Here is a 16543-nt window from a genome sequence, read left to right as displayed (position 1 = left end):
CTTCGTAGTCATTGGAATGGTTATATGACTTTTTTTCGAGTTGAATGGCGGCCGTCTTGCTTCCCCCTAACGCCTGTGAGTGGAAAAATCCACCCTTGCAACTTTGGGCTGGCAGGCCACCTGGTGAAGTTTGCGTGATATGACACTGCACACATACAGGAACTGGCTAGCTATAAGAACAGGTAGTGATGGAGTTTTTCACACTATTGTCACGGCTGAGCCGGCAAAAAAGAACCAGAAAGCTAGGAAAGCATTGTCGGAGGAACAGAGAAAGAGGAAACGGCAGACTGACCGAGCGAGGAGTCAGACATGAGTAAACATCGGACCTGCGTTTTCAGAATGGCGAGAACTGAGACAAACGGAAGCCTGCAAATCCGATGCTGAGCTGGTGTTCTTGCTGTTGCACATGTAAGTATCATTGGGATAAACTCTGTTTAATCTTTGTATTTCTTGTTATTGTGACCTCAGGATGTTTGCTATTGTCTGTAAAGGTTTTTATTATGATCGCTGTGTGTTACAGGCTTAGTAGCTGTCTACCTCAGTGGACATGGCTCCGTGCGTTCGTCGGTTTCTTTGAAAACAAATGCACATGACCAGAGGGAGAAGATGGGAGGGGGAGAGAGTCGCCTATGAGTTTTTACAACAGTGTTGCCAAATATCTATTCCGAAGCTGTACGGGGAGCTCTATAGAGAAACCTGCGAGCAAAAAGCGAAAGAAATTGCCAAAACTGCATAGCGCCCCTTTAAGATATGTTATGGCAACAGGGACCGCATAGCTGCAAGCCACTGGTCAGTGACAGGGTCGCGCCCCCAAATCAGACTCTTTTAGTACAACCATATACAATCCTAAACTTGTTTGCCCTTTAGAGTTCTTATGTTATTTTTCTCAAAAGCGTTCTCACCTCTTCAAAGTTGCCCTCCATGGGTTTGTACGCCAGCAGCAGGACGGACCTCATCAGGTCTCCCACAAGGATGAAATCTCCTTTGGTCTTCAAGTAAAGAGCCATGATATTGTTGTAGTGGTTACACTCGGTCCTCAGCTCCTTCTCAGCCGTCCATTCGTACAGACGGACCTGAAACAAACAATCACGCTGAGTAATCCTTTGTTGTCATACAAGCTGCCAAAGGGTAGAGGATCGGCAATGAGCTCCAGCAGTATTTGATGAACTGGCTGACATTTCAGCTCAACGTTGCCATCACTCTGAATATGATGTGCCTCAGTAAGTGTTGATTAACAGTGTGCGTTATTAGCTGCCACATTACATATCGGTTAGCAGCTAATTACACCCGCCATTAACACGATCTGCACCTTCTAAATGGTTTTGAGGTGAGGGATGGAGGGTTGCAGGAGTGTCTTTGGACCTAATTACCGTTCCCTTGATGCCAGAGTGATGTTGAGAACACCTCCAAGAAGGTACTACGGCATCAAAGGTTTGGCTGCTGCTAGAGTTCAGAGCTCAGCAAGGTTTGAAATAATGGCATGGGTAGTGTAGCTTTCATATGTTATACTTTCTTCACATGGCTTTCACAATTTTATTCTTTGATTTTCTTACCACTTTTCCCCCCAGTGTTTTTTTTCCAACACTATATTGTTTCCCTGTTTACTTTTGTGTCCGTTTTTCTTTGTTCTAACACTCTTTAACTTTGTTTCTTCATTTTCATCCTTTTAATGTGAAGCACTTTAGGCTGAATCTTTGCATGAATGATGCTACACAGAATAACAATTAACAAGTAAAAAACAAAGAGGGACAAATCCTAATTTCACTGACACTATATATATATATATATATATATATATATATATATATATATATATATATTTCATTCTATTATTACGTTTTTTTTATTGTGTTGGTTCCCACGGAGAAAACCTTATCTTTGTTATCTAAAAAAGGAAAACCAAAAACCTGTATTGTTTTTGCTCAGATATTTGCGGGTATGTTTACGTACTGTTTAATGTGCTCGTTCAATAAGCCAAGGTGAAGGACAAAACGTGTGTTCATGTTTGTAAGTGAGACAAGGAGATGTAGCTTAGATTAGGAAAGCTAATGTGGGTTGTTGTTCAGTGTCTGTGGCTCTTGTGTTGTGTAGCTGCTGCCTGGCTCAGTGGGACGTCTGCTTTTACTCAGCTTTGGACAGAGCCAGGCTAGCTGTCTCTCTCCCCTCCCCTGGTTCAAGGTATTATGCTGAGTGGCACCGATCTTCTCATCAAATACTTGGCAAAAAGGAAATCAACTATTTCTTTAATATAGGCATGTACATCTACATTTAGTTTACATAGCAAATATATTTAATAATGTGGCCTTGTTAAATTATTGTCACTCCCAAACTGTAATGAATACAGTGTATTTCATCAGCCAATTTCAGCTGAGTCAAACAGACCTGTGGAATCTAAATCAGCAACTTCGGCTGGAAACGACGTTGTTGTGTAAAACTTCTTCGGCTATTTGTACTCCCTACAGCTAGGGATTTTACAGAAGATAAAAAATATTTTCACAACCGTCATATTAAGGGGTACTGACATAAATATAAAGTTCTTGCAAGTGACAGTGATGAAGAGTTAACCATTTTTAGCCAAGAAAATGTCAGAGGAAGGGAGAATAACACCCCAGTTGTCCAGTTGATGAAATTATTAAAAAAGTAATTTAAGAAGGCATTTCTCAGGCCACTAATGTCAGATCTTGTCACTAAGTTGTATTATGTTCTGCTGAGGCTGCTGTCAAAAGGGGAAAATGATGAATTAGTCTGTTTACATTTGGTGTGTAATAGTGAGTTTAGAGGCAAACATTTGCTCTCTGATGCAGAGAACACAACATAAAATACACCATAGTTTGTGACTGATGTTTGAAATGAGATAAGTGAAATTGATTAAACTTTGAAACCCAGAAATGCAAGGTTAAGTCAATAAAAGCCATTTTGAAATATTACTCAAGTAAATAAATAAATAATTAAAATGATAATTGAATAAAAAACAAAAACACTAATTCTTTAAAGTCCAAGCGGTTTCTTTCTTACTGTATGTCGAGTGATTTCACAGAGAAATCCATATGGGATAAATATATTTAGATATTGTATTTTAAAATCTTCTTAAACAAATCAAAGAAAAGGAAAGTAAATCTCATCCAGAGGTTGACTTGCTGGTGAAAATAAACAAGTGAGAATGTTCAACTGAACATAGTGACGGTCTTCTGGACCAAACGGTTTTCTGATCTAGACAAATGTTAGAAATAACTGAAGAAAGAAAAAAAAGAAAAAAAAAAAAGAAAAATAAATCAACTGTCTGGATTCTGGTGAAAAGTACATAATCTGAACTTCCTAGTTCCTACCTATGGCTAGGTATCAAACCTTAACACTTTCATCTCGTCATTTTAATAACTTTTAAAGCGACATTATATAACTTTTTTATCTTAAAATGACCGCTTCAAATCATGTTGATGATACTCTTACTTGTAAAAGGGAGAATGATTACGTCACTCCAGCAAAGTTCTCGCTCTATCTAACTGGTTGGTTGGTTGGGTGCTATCTCTCCCTTATGGCACAACCACTGATTTTGGTGATACTGGATCATATATTTATGAAGAAAATGTTTTCTGGTTTTTCCTTTCATGTCCTCCAACTGCAGCTAACTGTAGCTGCAGTCAACTAGCTAGTTAGCCCGCTACGGACATCATGGCAGAGGCTATGAGACCGAGAAGAGAACAATGTAGGAGGAGAGCATTTGCAAAATAAAAGGCTGCGAAACAGACGACGAGCTGGCTATCTTGCTGTTGGACTAGTAAGTTATATTAGCGGGCTTATGTATTGTGTTGTTGCACTTGCTTGGTCTTCCTGTTAGGGTTAAACACGGAATGGAGTGATAGCCTCCCAATTAGGGCTGGGCGATATGGAGAAAATCCAATATCACGATATTTTTGACCAAATACCTCGATATGGATACTGCAACGATATTGTAGGGTTGACTATTTGTGCTTTCACAAAATATTTACACAATGAGATTTTAAATAACCACCAGTAATGTGGATATAATGACTATGTGGGTAAAGGCAAATAATAGTTTACAGTTAATAACAGTTACAACAGTCTGGTAAGTTCAGAAAATGACATTACTTTACTGTAATGCAGTCTTTAGAACCAGGAAAAGACACTTATGTCATATCACGATATTACGATATCCAAAATCTAAGACGATATCTAGTCTCATATCATGATATCGATATAATATTGATAGATTGCCCAGCTCTACTCCCAATAGAGAAACTGGGCTTTAGCAACGGTAGAGTGTATCCAGTTATGTGTATCGACCTCCAGTGTAAACACAATCATATTACAACTGACAGTTCTCTTGACAAACGGGCAGAATTGAGAGACGCTGGTATTAATCCCTGGGCCAGATGAGAGGCACTTGGTCTGCACCGTCTTAGAGCCAGAGTCTTTTTGGCAGTGAGTCTGAGGTAAAAAATATAATCCGACAATTTTACTTATTACAAAGTGTACATGAAGCGAAGGTAATGTTCAGTCTCCAAACGTATTTGACATGAATTCAAGTGCAGTCTAGCACCAAAAAGTCAAGTGCTTTGTATGTCTTCATCATCAAGCACCACTTACTGTGCTATTGATGCTGGCCAGCAGTTTGCCATTGAACTCCACCATAGAATAGACAGCTCCTTTCACCTCCTTCTCAGCCACAGTTTGCAGCTTACCTGCAAAAGAGAGAACAACGTCTGTCAGTCAGAGTGAGGTTAAAAGTGTTAAGGTGCTGACACACCAACCCGATTATCGGCTGTCGGACAGTCTGGCGAGGTCAGAGGTCCGTCGGCAATCATTTGGGCTGATTTGACATGTTGAATCGGCCAGTGGGCAGACGGACTCAATGACCAATCTGATTGGTGGAGTGCTAACCTGGAAATGACGGTCGGCCGTCGGGTTGGTGTGTCAGAGCCTTTACACGCTCAACGTCAACCTCAACTAGCACCAACAACATTTTTGTGAAGCTGATATAAACCGCTCAACAACTGTGAGAGATGTAGCAAAAAGTGAAAGAGTGGGTGAGACATTCACAATAAAGACGATGGTTAAATGAAAAGCTGAAAAGGAGGACACATGAAAGGCAAGCAATGCACCTCACGAGTAACAGACTATGAAAGAAAATGAGGGGGAATCAGTAGTGGTGAGAGGAGAAAAGTCTGACATGAAGTGATAAGAAAATGATTAAGTGAGGAGGAAAACAAGAGCATGGTAGGACAAAGTGTCCGAGAGTGGGGGGGAAAAAAAAACATGACAGAGGGCAGGGAGGAGAAAATTAAACCGGGGAAGGGATAAGGAGAGCAAAATGATCTGGATGCGAAGACAAACAACAAGGTTGACAAACAAGAAAAGTGTTTCTTTTCTGGAAACGGAGAATGCGGAGGAAGAGCCTGGCTACTGACCGTCAGTGTAGTGGAAGACAATGATGCGTCCCTGCTTGGGCTCAGCCTCCTCTGGGTACACCATGGCGGTGCCGACGATAAAATACACTGATGGGTCTTTTCCCAGACGACATGACACCATACTGAGAGCGTACTCGCTGGGGAGGAACTGATGGGCATGGAGGACTGATAGAGATAGAGAACAACAAATACCTTAGGAAACTGAGTGCGACAGCAACACAATACATCGCTCTTTAAAGTGATGGTTCGGAGATTATACTATTCCCAGAAGCTTTCACCCTTTCATGTATCAAACATTGGTCGTTGTTAGTGAGCGTTAGCCGCTGAATAGCGTAGGATGTATTGACCCACGCTTGATCTCTAAATCGACCCTAACTAATACCTCCCGAAATGATACCAAAGGTCTACACTAGTACAACAAAAGGGTTATGCACTCATAAAACGATGGATTAGGTGTGTGAAAGTACAACAGAAGTTTATGAACACTTGCCTGCGCTCTCTTCTGCTCTCTGTTGCTGCTGAAATGCTGCTACACGTTGTTAGACTTCTACAAAGTATGCCAAATGACTATACAACAAAAAAAAAGAAAAAACAAAAATATGTATTAATTTAATGATAATTAAGTAAGGTAATGTCTCCAAACTTACCTCCATTACTTGTCTCCGTCTATTTATATTACAGCACTTACTTTAAAAAAATAAGTTAAATTAAAAATATTTTTTGTTGCTCTCTTCGGTGTTGTAATTTGTAGACGTCCCTAAGCACTCGTTCCGCACAGCAGCAACAACAACAGCAGAGGGCAGAAGCCAGCAGGCAAGTGTTATTTACATAAACTTCTGGTGTACCTACAAACTTTCCAATCCATCGCTTTATGAGTGCATAACCTATATATACTAGTGTAGACCTTGGGATCATTTCGGGCATTATTAGTGGGTCATTTAAGAGATACAAACGTGGTTCCATTAGCCCCCAGCGCTATTCAGCGGGCTAACGCTACTTCCACGCCTAACTCACGCCCAATGTTGAAGACCCGGGGAAAAAAGAGGTGGGGGGGTGGGGGTGTTGGGCGCGGAGCCTGTGTTGGGCGCAAAGGACCCTAGGGTAAATTACTCCGAACCATCACTTTAAAAAAGGATTTTACATGTATCTGTTGTTTTTTCACGACCGTCTTTCGGTATTACGTTTTTAAAAGTTTCAATTCAGTTGATTCTGGTTTATTACAACTGGAGTGATATTTTCTGGGAGCACGCTAACATGAAACAAGGGAAAGATGAGTGGTCAGATACAGTTTAACCAGATTATCTAAAACACATTAGTTGGCAGTAAAAAAAAAAAAAACAACTAAGTGAGCACACCTGAAAATGTCCATTACAATCGCTCATTGCACAGGAAAACTGTGTGCATACACAACTCTGGCAGGTATGCTAATGTGTAAGTGGAAAGTTGAATCATGAACTTGGTTTGTAAACAGCTAACATGGAGCAGGGTTCATACGCATTTTAACCAATACTTTTCAGCAAATTTCCATGACTATGTGTTCCTGAAAATGTACAATAAGAATACAAATCTGTGTTAAAGTTTACCCTCAGAGGTTTAACTATAAAATTAATGATAATTCATGTGGTTCATAGTGGGATTCATAATATCGCTCCCCGAATAGAATGTTGTAAGACGATGTGAAAATACATTTATTAATGACATTATTATGCTGTGTTAAAAAAAATTCCATGACTTTTCCAAAACGTTCTGGGTCTTTTTAGGTTTCCAAAACCTTTCCAGGCCTTGCATTTTGCATTTTTCAAATTCCATAACTATTCCAGTTTTTTTCAAAATGTATGAACCCTTATGGAGGTTTACTTACAACTTGTATGAGTTAGGGGTGGGAATCTCTTGGCACCGCACGATTCAATTCCAATTCAGAGGCCAACGATTCTAAACCGATTTTCGATGCAACAATTTTTTTATGTACATTTCCATTCGTGATTTTATAAAAACATACATATAAATCTGAGTTTGCTACTCAGAGTTTGCTAATCACTTCCTAGCCAAAGCAGCTAGACAAAGCTTAGATTTTAACATATTTGTCATGGATTGCAACAACGTAATTTAACCAATGCACTTTTGAATGGACTGTGTCCTCTCTGATTAAGTGTAGAAAAAAATTGGGCTAATGACAATGCATTGATTAGGAGTCTATAACATAACTGGTATGAATATCCATTGTTTCATAAATTTACTGAGTGAATGAATGACGTCATTCAAGAGCCGGACCCGATCCTGGTCAGTCAACCAAACTATTTAAGGCTATGGTTGAGGTGAATGTGTGAATTTACCTGATGAAGGTCTAAGACCGAAACATTGTATTTTTCTAAATAAATTATTGCTTGCGTAATGGTCAGTGTGCGGGACTTTTTCTAAGCTTCTGATCTGCTACTTTTGATCATATCCTACGCACCTGCCTGACAAAAGCGGTGTGCAAAAAAGCTTTTCTACGTGACATATATTTGTCACACACAATTTTTAATGAAATGTTTTGTCTACTGAGGTTTTTGTTTTGTAGTCATTCCATGCTTAACTTAAACATGCTTGTGAAAGTCACCTTCTCTCCCAGTAATCTTCCATTTCAGACAGTGTTCGAATTACGCGGGAGCCAGAGGGAGCCGAGCTCCCATAGAGTGAGGACTGGCTCCCATGAAAGCACCAAAGTCAAACATCTGAAGGTGTCTGCCATATGTGGCATTGTAATTTAATCAACGCTCATTATCCATCCCTGTGCGATCTCTTACCATTAAAGAATGTTAAATTAAAATATAGGCTACTCGGACGTAGACCTGAGCCTACCCTACGCTCATTAACGCAGCATGACTGCACTTCACCACCATACCAAAGGTGGCGGTGCTGCGGTGCAAATTCAACTTGTTTAGTAGGCTACATGTTAACTCAAAGATTCGCAGAAAAAATATAAACGTTGGAGGCCATTAATCGGCGCGCAAAGTCCTTGAAATCCATTCTGCAGTAAGCATCATTAGCCATGGCAAAATGAAAACAAGGCAGTTTAATTTTGGTTTTACTAAGAAATTGTGTAGCGATGACGTTAATAGCACGACTAATTCACCTGTTGCAAGCCCTGTTGGCACACCTCCCAACGGGGTGACAACGCAAGAAGAAGCTGAAGAAATAATGTCCTCTCTGGCTGAAGATGATCCTAACCCCACTCGCTCCTCTCTCCCGTTAAATTGGAACAGCCAGCAGTGGAGAGACTGGAAGAGCCCGTATACATGGCTGTTTGTTAAGGATGGAAGCTTGGGGTGCTTCGCTAAGGTCTAATTGAACGGAGGAATTATGGTATTCTTCGGTAGCCTGAGTAACTTTAACCGTTGTTCATGTGAAATCTCAAAAACAGCCTGATGCTTTGTTTATAGACTATTTGTGGCTGGCTGTTTGACCTATCAATTCCTGTCGATAAAGTATAATAGGGTCAATCCTGTATAGTGCGTACACTTGTAGCTGTTATGTATCTTTTGTAAGTCATTGTAAGTCGCAAGCGCATGACATTATGTATTTACAGTATTTATCTCCTTCACTCGCTTAGTTTTTATGCACCTTCAGGGAGGACAGCTTTCATATTTTATCACCGGTCTTGCTCATTTTTCTTATCCCAAACACCTGGGGCTTAACCTCTACCTAGTCTAATGCAATGGATCACATGTCCCATGATATCAAGAAATGCCGATAAATTATGCATGCATTAAGATATATTTGACACCGCTAATGTTGAGTCCACAGAATGCAAGGCATTGAAGTGGTGTGTGACTAGAGCAGGCAGCGCTCATTAGAGCCCAACCTTGATAGAAATAACTGCAGATTTCAGTGGTGTAGCAGTAACTGAATAACTGAGTAGACTATGTATATGAACCCCACATTTCTTCTTAAATAACAGAGGACCAGTGCAGTTATATGCATCAATGAACTCAATGTGCGTTTATCGTGTACTTAAAAGACAACACCACTGCATGAGAATGCCTCCACATCAGATCGATGAAAATCTTGAATGAGCAGTTATCTGATCACATATTAATACATTGAAGTCAGTGGTGGACACAGTGTGCTGAACAAGAGCCTTATTTACATATCATTAACATATAACATACTCTAATGTATGCGGGTGTGGTAACTCTTGGGTTTTTAAAAAGGGAAGGCTTGGCGCAGCGAAATTTGCATTGCAAAACAGAATGGAGCAAAAGAACCTGGCATGATGCCCAACATGTTCAATCATCAGGTTATTCCATAAAGAGTGAGTGAGTGAGTGTGTGTGTGTGTGTGTGTGTGTGTGTGTGTGTGTGTGTGTGTGTGTGAGTTGAATATTGAGTAATAATAGCAAATCTATTGATAATGAGTAATAACGAAAACCTAGTTCACGAGGCACCTTACTCAACACCAAGTGTAAAAGAACACTATTCACTTAGGAGACAAGATATAATTAAAAGATGACGACAATGTTGAAACTGATAAATACAAGCTTGATTGGTAAAATGAGTGTGAAACTATTTTAAGATCAGATATGAGCATATACAGGGTTTCTGCAGGTTTCACCAAGTCAAAGGTAAGACTTTTTAAGTCCTTTTTAAGGCCTTTATGAATGAAATGTTAAGACATATATCAAAAAAATAATAATTTACAAACAAATTTTTTTACAGCCACACAATTACAGGCTGGAGCCTTCAGATACTTGGCAGAACGGACTGGACTGATGGCTGTCATTTGCTGGAGACCCTTCACAGCAGTACGTCGTACACGCATCGTTCCCAAGCCAAGTATGGCTAAACTTGCACCTCCCCATAGCTGAAGAATAAAATCCGTTTTAGGTCTGTTGTACAATCCGAAAGAGACTCGCACCAATAACACAAAAGCTGATTGGCTGCAACATAGTTGCAAACTCACCTCATTTGGAGTCGTAATCCAGCAAATTATGATTTTGACTTGTGAAAGAAAGAACTAAAAAAAAATAAAATAAAACAGTCTCCTGCGCTGCGGGAACATTTCAATGAGCATTAAAAGTAGTGTTAAATGGACGGAGGAAATTATTTAATACCTAGAACACAATACGTCAGCAAATTTACAACTTTTTAAAGCCTAAAATTTAGATTTTGAAATGTTAGACTTTTTAAGACCCTGTGGAAACCCTGATATAACAGCTTGATGAATGAGCGTCAGGGGATCAGGCTGTGGAAAGAGCTTCCTGCACTGACCTGGTTATTCTCCGAGCTGAGCACTATGTTTTACCATCAGAAGCTCCATATGAAAGCACCAGCTTTGGGAGATCAAATGGAAATGTATAGCACAGCCGGCTGTCTCACCTTCAAAGGTGTGCTGATCCACGACTAGCAGACTGTGAACCTCCACCTCTTCACCAAAGGAGGTCTCATGGGGAGAAGTGCTGCTGGGGAAGAGCTTGCTGGAGCTCACGCTGCTGGAGAGAGCCTGGAAGGATGTACATTTATGAGATGGGACAGGAAGACATGTAGACACAAGAGAAACCTAATAAAGGGTATACAGCAATTCAAATCTCTATTTCTGCGTGAGCTCAACAGCCCAGGCGGCACCATCTGTAGCACCAGATGTGCAGCATTTAAAATCAGGTAAACGTGTTTCTGGTCACCATGTGTAAGAGGCTCTGGCTCGGCTTTGTTTCCACAAAATTCTGCACCTGTCCCCGTGGGGAAGTTATAGAGCCAGGCTGAGTGGACACCACACATGCTGTCACTGGGAATCTGGCTGAAAAATTAGCTCTCCAAGTACAAATCTGTTTTAAATCTTGGCCCTACTATTTCTTTTTCTTGCCAGCTGAATCACCATTGTCCTTGACAACAAATCAAACAAAGGACGATTATATTTAATGTAGCTTAAACTTGTTTTGAAGTCTTGCAACAGCTACATTTAGAGTTCACTTACAAAAAGGCCTACGGTCTTCATTCTTACTAACTACATGTCTTTGCAGTGGCGAGGAAACCAAAAATGGAGAATATAATTTGATGAATTGTGATTATAATTACATTTTTTTGAAGAAATATTTTAAAGCGGCAAATTATCAACTAAAAAACTGGAGAGAAAAACCTGCAGGTAACAGCTAGCAGTTATGTTACAATTACAATTCTTAGACTGTAAAAGGTAAATTATCAAACCAGAACGCAACAGCATTACGATTTAAATCCTGGTTTAGAAAATCCGCTAAGTGACTAACTTACATTTGTTGTCCTGACAAGCTCCCAGTCTCACGTTATAAATAATGTTCTTAGTCAGCACACCTGGTTAGATAAGAGTGCAAAACAAACAGCCCTTGGGTGTTTATTAGCCGAACATCACATAGAGCCACAGTACCTGAGTGCTGGCACTGGGGCGCACAGCAGATGTGGTGCCGCTCACATCTTGAATCTCCACCCTGCTGGATAGAACCCCGAAACACTGGGAAACCTCTTGGTAACAGATCCGCCTGGTGGGGGATCAACACAGGGGGAAGGAGGGAGAGAGAGAGAGAGAGAGAGAGAGAGAGAGAGAGAGAGAGAGAGAGAGAGAGAGAGAGAGAGAGAGAGAGAGAGAGAGAGAGACAAGGAGAGTGAGACAAGGCAAAGAGGATACGCTCGCTGGTAAACACGAAAAGAGCAAACAAGGGTAAGCTAAACAAAAATAGGTGGCCTGGGAGACTGCTTTCTGTTTTCTGACTGGATAACAACAGTCAACCGTTTAATAATTGATTTAACAACCTTGAGTCATAGTTGTTATTTAAATGTTTGAGCACAAAAAGAGAGAACAAAAACGTATTCTGCAGCTGTATGACAAAACCCAACAGGAGACTGTAGCTTGAATTAGAGCAAACGGGCAGCATATTTGTAAAGATGACGGATCTGAAATGTTCCATTTGAGGACTGACCTGGGAGACTCATAGAGGGGAACGGTGCGAATGTGGAGTTTCTGAATCTCGTCGATGGTGCCGATGGTCAGAGTGCTGTTGTTGGCCAGAGCCAGACTGTAAACAATAACAAGGTGCAGCATCAGTAAAAGGGGAGACAAGAAGAAATACACCCACTTCCTACAAATCAAAAACCAAGTTTCACTGTATGCATTTCTGTAGTCAACAGAGAACCAGTGGTGGATTGCAACTAAGTACATTTACTCAAATACCTGTACTTAAGTACACATTTGAGGTACTTGTACCTGACATGAGTCTTTTCTTTTCATGCCACTTACTACTTCTACTCCACCACATTTCAGAGGGAAATATTGTACTTTTTACTCCACTACATTAATCTGATAGCTTTAGTTACTAGTTACCTTACAAATAAAGATTTTTGCACACAAAACACACGTAGTTTATAAAACACTATATTTTATTATGAATTAAACTACCCATCAATATAACGGCCTACAAGTCCAGCTGAAATGATTAACCGATTAAACACTTAGTTGATTGACAGAACGGTTTTGATAGTTTCCAGTTCTCAAATGTGACGATGTTTCTGCATGGAGTACTTTTACTTTTAATACTTGAAGAACATTTTCGTTAGTGATGCACCGAAATGAAAATTCTTGGCCGAAACCGAAAAAAGAGGAAACCAAGACCGAAAACCGAAACCGAAACACCGAAAGAAATTAAGCCAATTATTAGTACCATTGCATTTATGGCTATGACTGTGTACTAACTTTACTAAAATCAAGGCATTGCAATTGTATAAATTAATATTAAAGTTTAATTAAAAAAATATCTAGCAGAAATATGGCTACAATCTGATAGTCACATACAGTATACAGTAGCCTAAGAACAGAATAGCTTACCTATTGTTATTATTATTATTATTTGAGGCACTTTCTTGCAGGATTTCACTGAACATATCAGACAACGAGGGTGCATGCCCCCTCATCTGGTGCAGAGAGACAAGTCTTTTTTTCTGCGCTCTGATCTCCTCCTGCGCTGGGCGCTGCTCAGTGCGCTGCTCCGTGCGCGCTCCGTCTCCGCGCGGGTTCTCCGCATCCATCGCGGCCTGGATCATTTCTCGTGCGCGCTGCTTTATTTCCACATCCAAGTAATGGTCTTTATAACGCGGATCAAGTACAGTCGCGATGAAGTGCAGAGGATCCGAATAGATCTCACTGAAACTGACAGACTCTAAGCGCGTACTTTTCATTGTTTTCACTCCGTGGTCCGTCTCAACCTCTTTGCTTAGGAGACGCTTTGCAGGTGGAACGGATCGGGTACTGACACACGTGCAGGTCGCGGTTTCTGTTTGAGTCATCACAACATTTTCGGCCGTATTGTTTCGGTGATAAAAGTATTTCTGGCGAAAATCTTCGGTGGCCGAATATTCGGTGCATCCCTAATTTTCGTTTTAATTCTCTTTTTCGCTTCCCTGGCGAGTAACCTCCCCCTGGCATTCGTCACGGTGCCAATAGAAATACGGAGGTATAAGACCTTTAGCATGCTGCTGTAACCCAGAGTATACAGCAAAGTGGAAGGACTTGGAGATCTCGCAGCTGACTGTGCCATTGCAGTCAGTGCTGGGTAGCAAACCTTTATATGAACAGTATTCTAAAAGTTTAAATCAATGGACTATGGTTCCTGTTAGAATCTGGTTTAAAGAATGCAAATCTCCGTTACTTGAAAGACAATCTAGACTGGTCCATCTGGTCTAGGTATTTCAGAGGAAGACTGGCTGAATATTTGCTCGGTACAGGCGACTTCTACCAGCTCGGGTATGTGGAGAGAATTCTGCTGGCGGAACCTTATTAGATACTTTGTAACCCCCAAGTTAAAATCTATTCAGTCCTGCGAGAAGGGAAGTGGTCTATGTTGGAGGAAATGTGGGGAACAGTTGGCAGACCATTTTCATGTATTCTGGAGCTGCCCAGCCATTCAGTCATATTGGCAGGAGGTAATACAAGTAATACATTTTATTTTCGGTGATGGAATTGACTGCTCATTTTCTACAATTTACCTGGGCAACTTAGCAGCTCATTTGACGATGAAAGACAAGTACCTTTTAAAGATATTATTAGCAACCACCAAGAAAGCTGTAACACGAAAGTGGCTACAATCTGAACCCCCAACAAAGGCTGAATGGCTGGACATTATGATCAGTGTCCAAGAGATGGAGAGAATGACTTTCGCTTTAAACCTACAGATGGATAAGTATTTGCAGTATTGGAAAAAATGGATTGTGTTTACGACTTCATGACATGTTTATTGACCAATGTATCATCTGACTTATACACTTCCATCAATCTTGTTTTATGTAATAATGTATAAGTGACCAAACGTTTGTTCTGTTTTGTTTAGATGTGATTGTATGTTTGTTATGGCTGTTTGTTTTTGTTGTTGTTGGTTTTGTTAATTTTCAAAAAGGAAAAAGAATAAAAATAAAGTTTAAAAAAAAAAAAAAAAAAAAAAAAAAAAAGAAATACGGAGGTATGTCCCTCTTTGGCTAATGCATTTTAAAGATGGAGGCGCTACATGGCTGCAGTCATTCGAGCGACTCGCTCGAATGTATTCTGAATGACAATACTTTGATTAGTTGGTGGAAGTAATTACACATGAATGAGCACATATTTTTGAAAGAACAAAGGTTTTTTTTGTTGTTGCTAAGAATCAACTCAAAACATTACACAATGTAGGTTTAAGTAAAGGATCTGAATACTTCCACCACTGCAGAGACCACTTTGGAGCCAGCTTTGTATCTGCTCAACGATCAAAACAAGAGAAAGTGGAGTTTATGAACTCTGTAAAAAGCACAGAGGAAGAAAAGACAACAACAGTTTTCAGTGAAGCTGCTGACGGTTAAAAAACCCGATTAGTAAAAGGTTCTGCTGCTGACCTGTCGGGATAACCCTCCGAGTTGAGTGGGCACATATAGTTGACCTCCTTGAGGTTGACGTTGGAGAATACCAGCTTGTGGTTGGACGAGTAGATGACAGTGGGTCGGTCGGAGCAGGCGAAGACGTTGGAAGTGGACAGGGACCTGAAGGTCCTCAGCACGGTGGGCTGAGTGCCGAGCGTGACCTTCTTACGCTCGCTCAGGGCGCCTGGGGGAGGGAAGGAAGGATGGGAACACAAGTGTAAGTCCAGTTTGAAAGGTCGGTGTACCGATCGCTGTTTGGACTCACTTGGCGCCGCCTTGAGCCAATAAAGTTCGTCCTTGTGTGCAGGATATCCATCTCCATTTTTTATGCTCAAAAAAACATTTCAGTGAGGCCTTGAGCCCTGCATGGAAACATCTGCCTTTGTTTCTCCACTCATTTATTCAGGTTTTTCCTTTAATTTGTGAACAACTAATAGTCCTAGTAGCAGTATGCATAGTTTGCATAGGCTTTAGTAGTGATGGTCAAATGAAGCTTCGCGAACCAGTGTCTTTACTTTCTGAGCTCACTAGATGGCGCTCTCTGTTCAAAGAAAAAGGTGAAATGAATGGCAATTCAATGGGTTTTCAAACCCTTTGTTGAACAGAGAGCGCCATCTAGTGAGCTCAGAAAGTAAAGACACTGGTTCGCGAAGCTTCATTTGAGCATCACTAGGCTTTAGCTTTCGATACTCTTGTATTTTGTCCTTTCTGAACACCGTACAGTACATATGTTATGACTATGAGCTGATTAATCAAAGCCAAATTAATGAAGACATTTATATGCGCACTAGTATTCTGGTTAATCAAATTCAGAACGAGATAGGGGAACACAGAATAAACTGATTATACTCATATTCCTGTGTTCATGATAATAGCATCCAGGTTTCTCAACACTGTTTGCAGTTTGTTCAGGGGTTTCCTTCACTGCCATGGCACTGGTCACTTAACGTATAATTATTCTGATACTATTTTTATAATTGATTTGTGGATTTAATTCAATTATATAAGTACTAGAATAAAAATAGCTTTAAAATCCACAGATTGCTGGAACATATTGCTTCATAAAAAGGTTGAATAAACAAGATTTTTCGCCATCCATGCATCTATTCAAAGGTCAAAAGAGAGACCTTAAAGTCAGCTGTAGTTAGGCAGGCAGGCAGGCTTCAACAGTGCAGTGATGAAAGGGCTCTACACAGGGAGAACGACACAGCCTGTAAATAAATGTAGCAT

General features: G+C 40.4%; 1 protein-coding gene across 1 annotated transcript in view; it reads right to left on the bottom strand.

Moving 5' to 3' along the window:
• Window positions 1–16543, bottom strand: part of ddb1 (damage-specific DNA binding protein 1) — a 74322-nt gene that overhangs the window by 16243 nt on the left and 41536 nt on the right. Inside the window, exons 16-22 of the mRNA XM_039795020.1 lie at window positions 15290–15497; window positions 12355–12450; window positions 11805–11916; window positions 10784–10907; window positions 5427–5591; window positions 4606–4700; window positions 903–1073 (exon numbers count right to left, since the gene is read on the bottom strand). Of these exons, the coding sequence (XP_039650954.1) occupies window positions 903–1073; window positions 4606–4700; window positions 5427–5591; window positions 10784–10907; window positions 11805–11916; window positions 12355–12450; window positions 15290–15497 (971 nt within the window). The remainder of the gene's footprint in view (window positions 1–902; window positions 1074–4605; window positions 4701–5426; window positions 5592–10783; window positions 10908–11804; window positions 11917–12354; window positions 12451–15289; window positions 15498–16543) is intronic.

Source organism: Perca fluviatilis, chromosome 3, assembly GCF_010015445.1.
Source record: "Perca fluviatilis chromosome 3, GENO_Pfluv_1.0, whole genome shotgun sequence".
Taxonomy (NCBI): Eukaryota; Metazoa; Chordata; class Actinopteri; order Perciformes; family Percidae; genus Perca; species Perca fluviatilis.
The sequence above is the reverse complement of the archived record's forward strand: the minus strand, read 5'-3'. Positions and strand labels throughout refer to the sequence as shown.